At 32.0% G+C, this 17197-nt stretch overlaps 1 protein-coding gene across 1 annotated transcript; it reads left to right on the forward strand.

Annotated features, from left to right (window-relative positions):
• The first annotated feature begins 9559 nt into the window (after positions 1-9559).
• LOC128161071 (uncharacterized) lies at positions 9560-11396 on the forward strand. Its single transcript, XM_052824320.1, has 2 exons — positions 9560-9635; positions 10148-11396. The coding sequence occupies exon 2, from the start codon at positions 10290-10292 to the stop codon at positions 11394-11396; it is 1107 nt and encodes a 368-aa protein (XP_052680280.1). The 5' UTR covers positions 9560-9635; positions 10148-10289.
• Positions 11397-17197: the final 5801 nt, after the last annotated feature.

The raw sequence follows: 17197 nt of genomic DNA on the forward strand, positions 1-17197 counted from the left end.
TCTAAAATCTTCAACGAGAGAAAAACAACAAGACTTAGGAGATTTAAAAAATTAAATGAAATGAAATCAATGAAAAAGCAAACATGAATCTCATCATTTTACATATAATGTAACTGTAATGTAACAACAAGACGTAGGGCATGTATGATAATTTATTTTTAGCTCACCGAGACGAAGTTCGGGGGAACTTATGCTATACTGCTGGCGTTGGCGTCCGGACCTGGTAAAAGTTTTTGTTGCAGGTCCTTTATCTTAGTTATTTCTTGTCCTATCTTCACCAAACTTGCATGGATGATGCATCTGGACCTTTTTATGAACTTGAAAAACTTGGATGCTGAATCTGGGCAATGAATTTTAGATGCTGGAGGTTAAGGTTTTTGGAACAGGTTAAAGTTTTTGGTGCAGGTGGCCTTTGATAGCAATTTCTAAATTACTACTGATCCAAACTTGCATGGATGATGCATCTTAAGATACTGATGCACCTGAAAGGCTTGTATGCTGAATCTTAGCCATAGGTTTCGGATGCTGGATGAGGTTATGTTTTTTGGAACAGGTCATATATTAAATTTATTTTAATAGTACTATTTCAAACTTGCATAGTTGATTTAACTATAATATAAATGAATTGCAAAGGTAGCTTCAGATGCAGAGCCTGATCTTCATAATCAAGGATGCTAAAAATATATCTTAGTAATGACTGGTCCTAACTTAACCAAACTTGAATTGATGATGCGTCTTATGATACTGATGCATCTGGCAGGCTTGAATGCCGAATCTGAGTCATAGGTTTTGGATGCTGGATGAGGTTTAGTTATTTTGGAACAGGTCACATGATTTATAGACAATAGCTTGCATAGTTAATTTAACTATAATATAAATGAATCATAGAGGTTGCTTCAGTTTCAGATCCTGATCTCTATTATCAAGGATGTTTAAAAAGAATATCCTACCTCACTCTAACCTGATTGATAGATGTGTTTGATGTTAAATGATATAACATGATTCATATGATATAGTATTGTCAGATTTGATACACTATTGTTTTATATGATACAATGTTATATCATATATTATATTATAAAAAGTTAGTAGGACATTGTATCAATATTTTTGTGCATTATGATATGATATTGTATCATTATATTGTAATGTAAAGTATTTTTTATTATGATGCAATGTTGTATAAAATGATAATGCATTATATACTATTTTATCACATGCTATTGTTTCATATTATATTGCCATATTTAATATGGTATAATATGATACAATATTGTATTGTAATATATAATATCTTATCACATGATATGATATTGTATAAAATGATATTGGTTTATATAATATATTATTTTATCACATGAAATAGTATTATTTGATATTGGAATATATAATATTGTAACATATGATACGATATTGTATAAAGTGATATTGTATTATATAATATATTACTGTATCACATGATATTGTATCATATGATTTGATACAATGTTGAATCAAGTTATATTGTATCTTATGATACAATATCATATTATGTATCAAATATGATATAATATCATACAATATCATACTTAAGTATACAATATAATATAATGTGTTACAAAATTGTGATGTATTATGTGATATGACATTGTATTATATATTATGATATTGTTTTATGTGATCAAATGCAATAATGTATTTAACATGACACTATGTCATATCATATGTTACAATATCATATTGCATCATTATTTATTACAGTATTTTATTTTTATTATTATATGTGTGTATCTTATATTAATATATGAAATGAACATATGATTATTATCCAATTTTTTAACATATGATATAGTAATATGATATTGTTTCGAAACAGTATCCATAGATATCCAAGATCATTAACTATGATTTTCAGGTAATATGATAAAGGTGGTCTCATAAAGGTGATGCTTTATAAAGGTGATGCCTCGTCTCGGTGCTTTGTAATCTGTAATTACCTTTGTTTCTTATAAGGCAAGAAAGTGGCCCCTAAACGTGATATGTATTGCAGACGACATCCTAATGTCTTTATGTTTGAAAATTTTGAATTTTTTTTAGCTGCATAATCCTGTTCGTCCTTTAATTTTTTTTTTGCCATGCATTTGATCAGTCATTTTTGCTCCCAGAGTAACTTTTAAACTTTGTCAATTTCTTACATGTGTACTTTTTATCAATGTTATTCATTAACATTTATTAATGAATGGTCCATTCAATACGTGATCTTTGATCACCTTTTTTTATTGTTATATATGAATTATGAAGAATATTAAGTAAATCAATTTTAAAAGCTTTATTTTCTTGAAATGCATGAAATTTGAAATATGAAGGTTGAAAATAGATTATGAATATTTTGATTTCATAAATTTACAGATCCTTACATACATGATTTTGTTGCACAGAAAAAAATGAAACTGTTGTAATTGAACTGCAAGTTCACCAAAATAATGGACATGTTATGTACACTGAATTTTGAATGGAAATGATTGCTCTATTAATAAATTTGAAATGATTTATTGTTTAAACTTTCAAAATTGAACTAATGTTTACACCCTGGTCCATAAATTATAAATGAAATCTATTTGAAATTAGTTTTGATGATTAGTAAAGTTTGTTCATGAACTTGAAATGTTTTTTTTTTTCATTTATTAATGTGAAATTCTAAAACACATTAGGATACATGTAGAATGGATTGAATTGAGAAGATAATCTTCAGTAGGGACGCAAATTTAAAATGCTACATATTTTCCCCATTTTCGCAAATTTCGTGACATGCGAAAAAAAACCGGACAGTGAAAATTAAAGGGCTTGCAAATCACGAATGTTATGGTTAAAAAAAAAGAATGGTCTACCTAAACCCTAATTAAGTAATATTAATAAAAATGTATTATCAGTATCCCACAGCCGCATAAGACAGTAGCAAAATATTAGAGGGACAATATAGTATATTTTTAAGGGCTAATAGTAATGAAAAATTAAAACAGATGTGAGATTATTGCCATTCCACAGACCTCTAAATGACCATCTATGAATATTAAAAGTCCACACCATCAACTATGTGAGATATTAACAAAGCTTACATATACATGCACATGTACACAGTGACCTTGCATTATATCTTAGTTCTATGTTGCGTGGCGATAAAAAATGATAGAGCACTTGCAAATCATGAAAATTATGGGAAAAAAGAATGGTCTACTTAAGCCATAAAAAATATATATGAAAATATATGCACGGTCTCCTTAAGCCTTATGAGAGAGTAACAAAATATTAAGGAGACCATTTTTGCTGTATTTTTTTAAGGACAAGATATATTGAAAAATTAAAACACATGTAAAGTTATTTGAATCTTGAAGACCTCTAAATGACTATTTGCAATAAAAAAATATGCACATATAAAAATTTTGTATATTGTCTCCCTAAACTACATTTTAGGGTCTGGTCTCCTCAATGCCTAAATCAGATTTATATATATATATATATATATATACACTAGCTCTTGCCATACTTTACTGTCACATCGATCCATTTTTTAGCTAATTGTGCATGCATGTACGGTAGGCAGATAAGTATATGAGTAGGGAGGAAATGAAATAGGACATTTTGAACTAAATAAAAAGGAATAAAATAAAAAAATAAACAGGTAAATTTTTTTTTGTAGATATTGCATATAGTCAGACCATTAAATTTAAAAGTGGGAAACTACACCCCTACAAACAGGTACCGGTCTCTCTCTCTCTCTCTCTCTCTCTCTCTCTTGGGGTAATGGGTTGCGCTGTATCTATCATAACCATTAAAATTCACTGGCGTTGGAAGCAAATTGAAAGTGTGGGGGGGGGGGAGCTTGACTAAACCTTAGGAATAATGAAAAAAAAAACTAATTCCCCAAATCACGAAAACCCAAATCCGAGGGGGGGGGGGGGGGGGGGGGGGAGGTTATCTACAGTTCCAAAAAAAATATTTTTTTCCCCCAAACCATGTCATTCCTAATCTGTGGGGTGGGGGGGGGGGGGCTAATATGCCTACGACTCCAACTTCTCCATATTTCAACCTTTTGAGGAATAATTATATTATCTGCGAGAAAAAGTGGGGGGGGGGCTAGGTCTAATTTTGCAAAAGAAGTGAGGGGGGGGGGGGGCGGTTCCGACGCCAATGATTAAATTAGTACCTTTGGCATACTTATTGTAGAGCAATACTCTTTCAAAAATTCTTTGACGTTCGTTGATACCTAAATAAACTATAAGTTGACAATGACGCAAGGTATGTGTAATTCTTGCTGCGCTCGCCAGAACGGTAGCACCGTAAAACATATAACAAACTACATTAAAAATGAGAAAACAGAAAATTATTATTGGCCCAATGGACAATAACTGTATTACTTTACACAAAATGTAGCAAAAGGAACTCAAGTTAACATAATAAACATTGTATCTGTTCAACAATTAAACTTGACAGTAGCTTAAACATTTGAAAACAATTTTACTGTTAACAAAGTTTACATCAGTGGTGCATCAAAATCTTCAATTTGCTTCCAAAATTCTCAAGATTTGAGATAGTGAATAAATAGTAACTTCAACTTTGATGTTCAATTTGACAGAAAATAATGTTTGATATCGTTTTCAGATTTGAACTCTTTCGTTTGACGGAAGTTATCAGGAACAAAATGTGATATTGCGATTTTCTTGGGCTGAGCATTTGAATAAAAAAGAAGTATGTTAAAAGTTACAAATATAAATTTTGATAGGAAAACAGCCAAGTTATACATAATAGAAAAAATATAAGAATAATATATCTATTGTCCATAAACATTTTATGGCAGTTGGTCAAGGAAAACTTTCAATTTACTTGCTGTACTTCTGTCACTAGCACGGCACAAAAACCTAAGGTAAGTGAGCTAAAAAAATAAATAGTACTAACTACATTAGACAAAAGAAAACAGAAAATTATTATTGACTAAATGGACAACAACTGTGATACTTTTCACAAAATATAGCAATAATTGTATCTGTTCAACAATTAAACCTGTACAGTAGCTTAAACATTTGAAAACAATTGTACTGTTAACAAAGTTTACATCAGTGGTGCATCAAAATCTTCAATTTGCTTCCAAAATTCTCAAGATTTGAGATTGTGAATAAGTAGTAACTTCAACTTTGATGTTTAATTTGACAGAAAATAATGTTTAAGAGAAGATTTGCTGTTTGTTTACATGTAAAAATGGCGACTCTCGATCTCGACGTGAATTTAACATACCTCATTTTCCCAGGTCGGGAACCGTGTTTCGGGAAAAATCTGAGGCAAGTAAAGAGACGATATCAGTAGAAAATTGCAAGAATAATTTAACCATTTCTGTGCCACAGGGCCTATTTGAATATCTACGTTAAGTGTCACAGGGCCTTTTTGGGCCTATGGCAATTTAAAAAAAATATACATTAAAATAAAAAAAAAATATAAAATATATTCAGGTTCTGATTTTTATTATTGATTTTAAATTTGTATCAATATACATTGTATGTTCTATGTGTTTAGTGAGTACTGCAGATAACGTCACAACGTAAAAAATGACATCATAATAATAACGTCACTACATCACACAGCGGCAACTCATTGTCTGCGTTTTACCATGGCTGGCGTATGGTTTTTGTGAATAGATCCCCAGGACTTTTCAGTCAGAACCGAAAATAATGTCTGTCCTAATGTACAACCTGGACCAAATGAAATGCCCCTCCCCTACAAGAGCAAGACCAATCTTACTTTTTCCTTTTCTGTCATAGAGTAAACCTGGGGCTCGTTTAACAGAACTGACTTTGACTAAAATCTATCTTAAGACCAAAATTTGTCATAAGATCTCATCATAGCCCAAAAAATTGTCATATCTAAAGGATAATCTTAAAAACTGTCAAAATACGGGTCTTAAGTCCATCTTTAACATGCAAGGCGAGAGCTAATACTTTGGTCCACCATCGAAGGCCAAGTATAATTCGAATGTGCGCGACTTTTGATTTTCATGCTGCCGTTAGTGTAGGTTGAAAAAATCAAACAAAACACATCGGTAATATCCATGCGTTTTAAAAAAAAAAAAAATTAAAACATAAATCGGGTAAAAAGCTACTACAGACAGCATCGGTCTCTGGTATTGTATAATATGCAAGAAATCGAGAGAATATGAATCGCTTGATGGAGACCGTGTGTCTTTTTTTTTTTTACTCAGAATTGAAATATTGACAGAACGCCAAAAGAAGCATGTACTTTATATATTTTTTTTGTTTCATTCAGAATTAATTAAAGAACTGCAATATAAACTGCGATATGCCAAATAAGGAGGGATAGGGCACTGAAAAAATAACTTTGATGTGATCCCAGAAATTTTTTTTAGTCAGATGATCAACATTAAAAAAATCCATCTGGTGACATTTTACGGTAGTTTTCATACATGTGAAAGAGCAAAACTGAATCTTTGGACAGAAAAACAAGAACTGCATGTAATAACTTATTTGGAGATAATGGTGATGCTTCTGACCGTGTTCGAGATCAAGGCTTCAGTGCACCCCCCCCCCCCCCCCCCCCCGCGCTTCAAGTCATATTGATACCTTTTTCGTATCTTCTGTCTCCTTCTTCAGAGCATTTCCAACAGAGACATTCTTTCTTGAAACTAAATTTCAACCGTGTCTCTAAAATTGGACACCGCACATCGAAGACATTTTCACATGGATGGTTGTTCTCACGCACGGTTATTACCTGTTTACTTTATGGAAATACTTTTTATTCTTTCAGTTTATGTATAATTTTTAGTATATAAAATATATCAATGATTTAATCATAAAATTTTATCATTATTATATTTTAGACAACTCAGTTGGTGAAGCGGATTTAATCACTAAAAAAAAACTACAAGACCCCAAGTTGGTTAAAAAAAATCTCCTTAGCTCGATTCGAGATATAGAATCGAATTCTTAGCTAGGAATTAGCTAAAACAATGTACGTTGGTTATATAAATCGCCTTAAAACATTTGGTGTTGTGCTTAATTACACATATAGTTTACTGTTGATGTAATATGGTTTGAACATGGTCAGTTAATCCCATACGGTGCAAGAGTGAATGAACATGTTTTAAAAATAAATGTCCACATCATTCGGGGGAAAAACTTAGTACTGCTATTTAGACAATATACTTTCGTGATAACTATTTGATAATCCCGCCCCATCAACTGAAGATTTTTGGTTCTATTTTTCACAATTTGAGGGAAACTTTGGTGTGAAAAACATGATTAAGTTTGCATTGCATGTCATAAGGTTAGCAAAACATTAAAAAAAAAAACAAAAAAAAAAACAAAAACAAAAAAATCCGACAATTTATGAATTCTTTAAAGTCAACCTACTCAAACTCTCTCTCTCTCTCTCTCTCTCTCTCTCTCTCTCTCTCTCAGGATAAGATAGATTTTTTATCATGAAGTTTATATCTCATATATATGCAAACAAAGAAATATTAGATATATGCGTTAGACCTTATTGAACTAATTACAATTTCAATGATAAAAAATGCACATGCATGCGTGGATTATTATAAAGGATTGACAGGATAAGAAAGTGATTATTTAAAAAACTGCACGTATTTGTAGCTTGGGAACATGCATCATTAATGAAGTAATTCAAATTTTCTGCAAGACGTGGTTTTCTTTACATTTCTTTTTCGTTTGGCGACGGTTAAAAAAGGAAGAAGAAAGAGAATGGCGTAACATCTTATTTAAAATGACAGAGAAAAGGATAAAAAGCCATTGTTTTCGATAATAACACTTGAAATTATCAATTAAACACAAAACTGCATCCCGCAACGCTAAAAAAATAGTACGGCGCGTTGTGTTAGATTGTTACGTCAAAACATGAATTTGATAACGTCATGCTTGGCACTGAAGCGTAATAACGTCTTTTTTGACGTGGCAGCGAAAGGGTTAATGCATATACATGTACATGCTCACACGCTTTTATTCTTGCTTTCTTTTGTTCGTACTTGTATATAGAACAAATGACTATTTGCGGTATTAATCATTTCCCCCCCAAAATTAAAGTTTTATAAAGAGCTGTAAGAATAAGGTTGAAGATAGTTAAAATCATATTAAAAATAAGAGTGTAAAAGGTTATCACAACAGTGACGTCATGATGTAGAAATGACGTCATGAAGATTGCCTTATTTTGAAAAATTGATGCTAAACAACAAATAAGCAATGATGAATAAAGTCAAGATTAGAGTGATTGGCGTCCACTGTATAAAGATTAATGAAGATTTGATTTGTATTCAATACTATTTAAAAATTGGTGGCAGATATTTGACCATACCGCGAATAATCCTTTATGCTTTACTGAAAAATTATATCCTTTCCTTATTGAAACTACAACTATAATGAAGGTGTTCATCGCGTGATAGAATTGATATTCATAAGGAGGCATTACTTTCTTTGCTGGAAAATAAATATTTTTTAATCTTTAACATTTGATGTCTTTATTACGTGATCGAATTGGACATCCTTATTATTAGAATATAGGAAACTTTTGTAAGAAATCAAACACATGCATTTTCCCCGTCATTTAAAGCTGCTTGGTCCGATTTTATATCAAATTTTATGCACGCTTTTAAATGATTGATATGCTTAGTATATGGATAATAATAGACATTGCAGTAATTTTACCCGTCAATTATGCCAAATTTCAATGAAGAAAAATACGTACAAACTTTCCTAACAAAACAAACGACATTAAAAGGTACTGCGTTATTTCGCCTCATGTCAAATTTCGCCCCTCACGACGAGACGGGTATGGTTGTATTAGACTTTGACATCGCTTTAAATAAAGGTCGAAATGATCAGACAAATTACAAATAAACATGTGTACGTTTTGTTCGCTAATATTTCCAAAGTCTGCTTTCTTTACAAACGATGCATGGCATGCGGGTTGAATAACCCCAATCATTCGGGGGACGAAACCAAGCGGTTTCCTTTTCTAACCATTCCCGTGATGCATTTTGGTATGTTTTTTCGTTTGCTCAAAGAGAAATTATTTTATTTACTTTAAATATTTCTAACTTTGAAGGGAGACTGATTCTGCTGGTGTAAATAGGAGAAAGTCCATAACTTTCTAAGATAAATGATTTGTATGGAAAAATTTTTGATACTGTAATTACAAAAAAATCGGACCAAGCAGCTTTAAAATTAACGCAAAATAGAGCGTGTATAACTTTAACGTTGATCCGTGCTTCACGGATCACAAATATTTAGTACTGTCCATCACAGGAATAGTTTCTTTTCACTCCTTCGATAGTATTTACATTTTCTGGAATACAATACATTAATTCGTTAAGAGTATTATACAGGCGAGAGTCAATATGAATTTTTTTTCACACACAGATATAGTGTCACATATATTTTTTTTAGGTAATCAGATTTATTTAAGCAATCGTGCAAAATAGTTTTTGAAGATATAACTCAACATGAATTTAAATAAAGAGGCCTGTTTGACAACGAATTATATGGTGGAAAGGCAATGGGTGACAAGTTTTGCGTGAATAAATGTACCGTATTTAAAGTCTTTTTACAGCACCATGTGGTCTTCTATAGCAGTCTAATCAGGTAAGAGTAAGATATAAATTCGGGGTTTTTTTTCAGCTTTTACACTTACAAATGATTGATTGCACTTCTAAGACTGTTTTGCTTACTAGATAAAACTTGATTATACATGTGCAATTATCATCGTAAACGTTATAAGTATAATTTGTTTTTTTATTCGTGTAAAAATACAAATTGTGACACGTATTGTTTTAAATAATTTCGCTTTTTTCATTATTCAACTGCAAAATTACTCGTTTTTATACAATATTTTTTCATCGTATTTGGGTGTATTTAATAATAAGCATATTTATTAATTATAATTGGATACATACTTACAAGTTCATATGAATTACAGAAAAATGCTATGCATCGTCTCTTTAACTTCTTGCATTTAGAAGGCAATGAAGCTCACTTAATTCATATTTGATGATCCGTTTGTTCATTTATTATACTAAACTTTGTTTAAAAATGATATAAGTTGTTCTATTGTTCTTTCTACTTTAATGAAGCTTGCAATTAACATTTTATTTTAGGAGAAAAATTACTCATTATGTTTCATGGCGAAATATCAATTTGGATAATATACCATTGAAGGAAACAAGAATACAACTTCTGGTATTTAAAACCAAACCAAGGCATCATTAGCAGAAGAAAGGGACAAGAGAAACAACCAGTATGTCGCAAAATCAAACCGGTCCAGGTGCTTTTTTTGAAAAGTATAAAAAGTTCTTGGAAAACCTTGCGTCGACAAAATATGAGGTGGACGCAATCTACAAATATCGTGACTTTTATGGAGAGTGGGGAATGGCATGCGTTCGCTATATTAACCCATATCTATGGACTATTCCTCTCATTGCAGCAATTTTACTTGTGGTCACTTTAAAAAAACAACAGCTTTTTGGGCAGATGCAGAAATGTTTAATCTTAATAATGGCAATTGATGTATTTTTCGCTACGGCTACAGGTCTAAAGGATGCAGTTTTTAATTTAATGATTTGGAACTATGGTTTTGTCGAATTTAAACTCTGTAGGTTCATGTTGGTGTTCATTCGATTTCAAACAGCTGTTCACTCCACCTCGCTTTGGATCAAATCTCTTCTGCTTCTACATGGGGTTTCCATGTTTCTATTTCCCTTTAAATTCAGACACGTAAATTTCAAATTATTTTTGATTCCTTTTTTTTCTTTACATATAATTGTAGTAGTTTCTTATTGTGCCTTGGTATATACATTCCCTATACGAAGTCTCCCTACAATACAAGAATACACATCTGGAATGAAACTTAAAAAAATCGATGCATGCGTCTGGGATCAAAGAATAGTCACTCTTGATGCATCGTTTTACATATTTGTACAATATTTTTCTTTCTTTGCTCAAACTGTATACCTAACTCTACTGCCAATTTGCATTCATTTTACTTGTACAGTTTTACTTATATTTTTAGTAAGAAAGGAAATTAAAAGGATGTCTAATTTAGCCCCTACCAGTAGCTTAAAATCGTTAAGAAATGTAAAATATTTGATTTTAATGAAGATCCACATATATTTGGGTATTTCCTTTTTCCTACAGGAGACTCCAATTTTAGTTTCAACTGTTTTTGGTAGTTTTATCCAAAGCTTAACCGAAATAAAAAACGCGAGTTCTGTAGTATTAATTTATATGTTTCAAACGTTTGCAATAGGCAAACCGATCGATTTATTGATTTATGCAAGCCTCAGTCAAAAAGTTAAAACTGAACTTCTGAATATAATTTGCTGTAGAAACAAAAAAAATAAAATATAACAAGAGGCCCATGGGCCACATCGCTCACCTGAGGAACAATAGGTATGATAAAATCAGCTTAATGGAGTCATAATACAAACTATCTGGACAATGTACAATAATACATGTTGATCCTGTATAAATAAAATCCATTTTCCCCTGGATATTCTTATGTTTATAATCATTAGTCCCTTTTCTAACAGGACGATTTTATAGTCATATCATATGTTGAGTATTGCAGTTCTCAAAAAGATCCTTAACAATTGTTTATATATGGGATATAAACGTACATAAACTCTGAACCTTCTTGTGAGGCCAAAGAATTGTCCTGGGGCCAAAGTCTTAACAATTATAAAGAATCATCTGGCTGATTAGTTTCTGAGAAGAAGATTTTTAAAGATTTACCATATATATTCCTTTGTTAAACTTTGAACCCCCATTGTGGCCCCACCCTACCCCTGGGGATCATGATTTTCACAAATTAGAATTTACACTACCTGAGGATGCTTCCACACAAGTTTCAGCTTTCCTAGCTGATTAGTTTCTGAGAAGAAGATTTTCAAAGATTTACTCTGTATATTCCTATGTAAAATTTCGACCCCCAATTGTGGCCCCACCCTACCCCTGGGGGTCATGATTTTCACAAATTAGAATCTACACTACCAGATGATGCTTCCACACAAGTTTCAGCTTTCCTGGTCTTATGGTTCATGAGAAGAAGATTTTTGAAAATTTCTCGAAAATTTTCATAAATTCCTAATTATCTCCCTTTGCAAAAGGGCGTGATCCTTTATTTTCACAAATTTAAATCCCCTTAGGCTAAGAATGCTTTGTGCCAAGTTTGGTAGAAATTGGCCCAGTGGTTCTTGAGAAGATGTTGAAAATGTGAAAAGTTTACAGACAGACGGACAGACGGACAGACGGACGGACAGACAGACAGACGGACGACAGACAAAATGTGATCAGAATAGCTCACTTGAGCTTTCAGCTCGGTGAGCTAATAAAGTAGGTTTTATTTCACAAGAATGCTAATCTCCTTTTAAGGGAAAATGAACTACTTTATTTTAGTGATTAGTTTTGCAGTTGAATCCCAATTCCGCAGTAACAGATTCTCTAACTGTTGATAAGGTCTCCGGATATTGGTTGTTTTGGTTTTTTGCATTATACGTATATTGTCATTTTCGGTTATACGATATCCAATCACGTTAGAGAAAATATTGTTTATCATATCAATAAAATAACACTGGTGACAGGGACGAATAAGATAAAAAAAATGAAATCGCAGCAGTGGTTATAAATTCTTACATGCTTTGACATCGAAGTCATAAGTCAAAACGGGAACTACACGTGCTGTATAATGTAGATCAATGGACGAAAGGTATCGCATCGGGGGAAGGAGGAAAACTGTAACACGACGGATGTGACGTATACCGATGAAATGACGTCAGGCTATACAGAGGAAACGTGAGAAGTAAAAGTTCAACGAAAAAAAAAACAGTTGGCTGTCTATGTCGAAAACAATCAATTCGATTCAAACATATATTTTAGAATAAATGGCTGATCATTTATGATTTTGCACTAAAACTTTAACAAATTAACTTGAAGGGTATTTCCATTTGTATTCAGAACGAGATGTTTATCTGTTGTTGTTGTTTTTTTGTTTTTTTTTTTAATAAATAAATGATATATGGTAAATTGTGTATGATTTTGTTATGAGATATTTTAATCTGTCCCAAGTGTCTGCTTCCAACACGGCTTGCTTAATATTGCGATGATCTTTGTGCTAAAACTACGTTTATAATTATAATGAGAGAAGTCCAGATTATCTGTTTTGAAACGCCCCCTCTACCACTTTAGGTTTCAATACAAGACCAATAAATAGAAAGTCTTTGGGGAGTTTGCCTTTTAGCGGACATGAAACACCCAGGTTATAACGCAGAAAAGTTGTGCGAGGTGTTTCGAGGTTTTTCAAATGGAGAAAATATGTAAACATTTCCAATTATAAATCATCTTGAGGAATTTACTTTCTATAATGTTAAATTATCCGGGTACGTGTACATAAATTAATGGATGAACTGTCAATGAAGTAATCTTAGATTTCCCCGGGCCCACTAATATTGATTTCAATTGTACTTCTTTGATATGTATATGCTTTTTTAAAATTAAAATTCAACATAAAGTGAGAGAGGCAGTAGTCTTAGACAGAATAAAGAGAAAGAAATATATATAAGTCGTACGTAGTAAGGTTAACGTGTCGGGTCTAATGTATAGATACTAAGCCAGTAAATTGATATATAGAGCACTGAAAATGGCTAACACCTCGAATTTTCACAATTTTGTGTTCGTGTCGCTAGCGATATTAGTGCTTTATATACGAGGGTTTTTCAGAAATTAGAGACATTTTCTCATATTTGTTTAGGAACAAAGATTAACCCTTGAAATTTCACCAAAATCTAAAAAAGGATAGAGTTTATTGATGTGAAAAGTTTTCTGTCTACGGCATGATTAGATCTTCCCTTGTTAGCTGTTCAACGTGCCATCGACCAGTGACCCGGCGCAAGTTCTGCAAATTTTTCGCAACGTCATTTTAACGCTTCTCATTGCTCCTGTGTTTTAAAAACCTTACAAACGAACAGAAATAAGACTTGTTCTTTATTTCTCATCTTTTTTTGTTTTCATTTCAAAATGTCACCATTTACATTTTCTCTCATTCTTAATTAATGGGGAAAAAATTTCGGGTTATTTTTACACGAAAGTCAAATTACTGTAAATGTCTCCTTCAGTCATTTTGTACATACATGTATTTTAGAACTGTTGAAGAAAGTTATCGTGTAAAAAGTGCTTAATATTTAGTCCCCTTGTTTTAATTCTAGTAAAACCATCATTAAAAAAATATGACGAAGTGAAGCTCTTTATTCCTTGTCATCGTACAGTTTTTTTAAGCAATTGCTTGGTCTTAAAATGTCTTCTTCTGATATTTCAACCAGTTTGAAGTACAGACCCTGAAACGTACAGTCATTTCATGCATATCTTTTACAATTTAATGTTATGCTATGGTATGCGATTTTAATGATATGCTATGAGATTTGTATGCTATGCTATGAGATTTGTATGCTATGCTATGAGAAATTGAATTGAAGAGCTTAATGATATTGTATGCTATGCTATGCTATGGTATGCTATGAGATTTGAACAAAAACGCCTCCATACACAGAAGAGTTCCTCACATTTGGAAGTAAAATAATAAGAAGCCAAAGTTTACCACAAATCTGTCATGTAAACATTTATTTTATCAAATAAAAACATTTAAAACCGAGTTAAAATACTGTTGTTTGCTATGCTATGGTATGATATGACGAATGCGATTCTATGAGATTGTATGCTATGGTATGAGATTCCAATGCTATGCTATGAGATGTCAATGCTATGCTATGAGATTTCAAAGCTATGCTATGCTATGGTGTATGTTGTAAAAGATATGCTTGAACTGACTGTACTACTACACCACACGCTCGCTGCACGCTCGCTACACGCTCGCTAAACGGTTCACACGAAACGCTGAACGGTTTACACGAAACGCTGCACGCTTTGCCCGAAACGCTAAACGATTTACACGAAACGCTGAACGGTTTACACGAAACGATTCTCGCACGAAACGATTTGCTCGCTTTTCACACGCTTTGGACACGCTTTTATCCTGATCGATTCGGGTCCTCTCGGATTTTTACCCTGACTCTATTAGTAAGAATCAATTTTAAGAAAATACGAAATAATAGAAATACTGATATTAGAAACATATCTGTACATAAGTATTGAATTGATTAATTGAATTAATTTGGTACTTATATTTAAAGCAAACAAATTATTTATCCACAGAGTATTATGTACTTCTATAAATATATTTATTGCTCAAAAGAAATATCCATGATTCTTATTAGTGCCGTAAATAATAAAAATTCCAGAGAAAAGAAGTTACCGTAACACAATATTCAATACCAAAAATAAAATCCGTATGATTACAAACTGAATCGGTTTTTCAGTATTCGGCCGGATTTGTTTTTTCTTCTCACATTAATATTTTTATTGGTTTCAGAGAATACGATGTAAAAATACTAACATTAAATAAACCTGTAATTATTTACATTGATAATTTTGAAAGTTATGTAAAATAAAATTAGTCACATAAGTTAGAAAAATGCTATAAAACAACCAATTAATTTTTTTTCTTTTGTCGAATCATTCGCGTAAATAAATGTTCCGTACATAATATTACAGAAAAAAATCAATCGATTAAACAATAAAGAAAGTTGTCATTACTATTTTGAATTTCGGAAAGAACAAAAAATTAAAAAAAATGATTTAATTTTTTGTCTCAATATTCGTATACATAACCGGCGCCCCGCATAACGGCGTACAATATATCTAAAATAATCTATTTGAATTTAGTACCATGCATATAGATTCCCATAATAATAAATTGCATGTGTACATTTCAGGAAAATTTCAGTGTGTTAATTACTTGTTGTTTTCCGTTATCAGTGTTTAAATAATTAAAATAATAACTTGTAGAAATATTTTTAATCGGGATTCAGAAGAATTTACTTCCCGCATTTCATAGAAATGAACAGTATATTTTCTTTCTATGTTTACATTTAATTTTGTTCAAATTATAAACCATCAAATACTGATTCCGACTACCTTGAAGTCATTAAATTTCTATTGGCTATTGACAAAAAAAAGAGACGTGTGACCATCCAATGAAATCGAGTACACAGAGTTTGATTGACAGGTTCAGCCAGGTGCAAGTCTTACTCGATGTCCGAGGTTATGTGTACTGGTTGTACACAGCCGTATAGTCTTCTTTCAATACGCGTACTTTTCTTTTGTTTGTTACAAATTAATTCAATTTTGTAAAAAGATAAGTACATGTATAATTATCATTTCTTATAGATTTTTTTCACGAGAATATCTCAAAGGAGTTTTGCCAGTTTAAAGTTATGTTTAAAACGAGTGCTATTTTGAAACCATTTAATTGTCAAAGAGTTCCGAATGAAATCTGATGAACGTTTCACACGGTTCTCGCACGCTTTGTCCGAAACGATTTACACGCTTTGCCCGAAACGCTGCACGCTTTGCCCAAAACGCTAAACGGTTTACACGAAACGCTTCACGATTCACACGAAACGCTAAACGGTTTACACGAAACGCTAAACGGTTTACACGAAACGTTTCTCGCACGAAAGTCGCACGCTTTTTTGGTGTAGTAGTACGTTTCAGGGTCTGTATATTCGCTACGCCGCCTTGACGTGAAAATTCAATGTAAAGTCGTTGTCAGATTCTATTGCTTGGTAAATATATTTATAGTATATTCGTATTTCAACTCGAACATCACTAAAACTTGTTCAACGGTTAGTCGCAAAAATAGTATAATGAACATATATTATTTGATTTCTTATAACATTAACTATAAGTCTACGGGCACTTAGAAAGGGGATGTTCAAGTTTTTTTAATCTCAGAGTTTATGCCTGCGCCAGGTAATCCGACCACTGACTTGTTTATCTACCGCCGTAAACGAAACATTTGATATTCTTTTAAAGGGACTTGGACACGATTTGTGCTTCAAATTTTAAATTTTATTTTTCCATTTTTAATGTTTAGAATGGATAAAATGGGTATTTTTAATGCTTTGTCAAAATGTGAAAGTCAGATATTGAGTTGTAAGCAAGATAAGGAGTTTGGAATTCTTTGTTTTGTAAACAAAGCTCGAGCCTTGTTATTGTTTAAGAATGTGTTTTATTGGTATAAGTTTCAATCAAATGTT

This window comes from Crassostrea angulata, chromosome 8, assembly GCF_025612915.1.
Source record: "Crassostrea angulata isolate pt1a10 chromosome 8, ASM2561291v2, whole genome shotgun sequence".
NCBI lineage: Eukaryota > Metazoa > Mollusca > Bivalvia > Ostreida > Ostreidae > Magallana > Magallana angulata.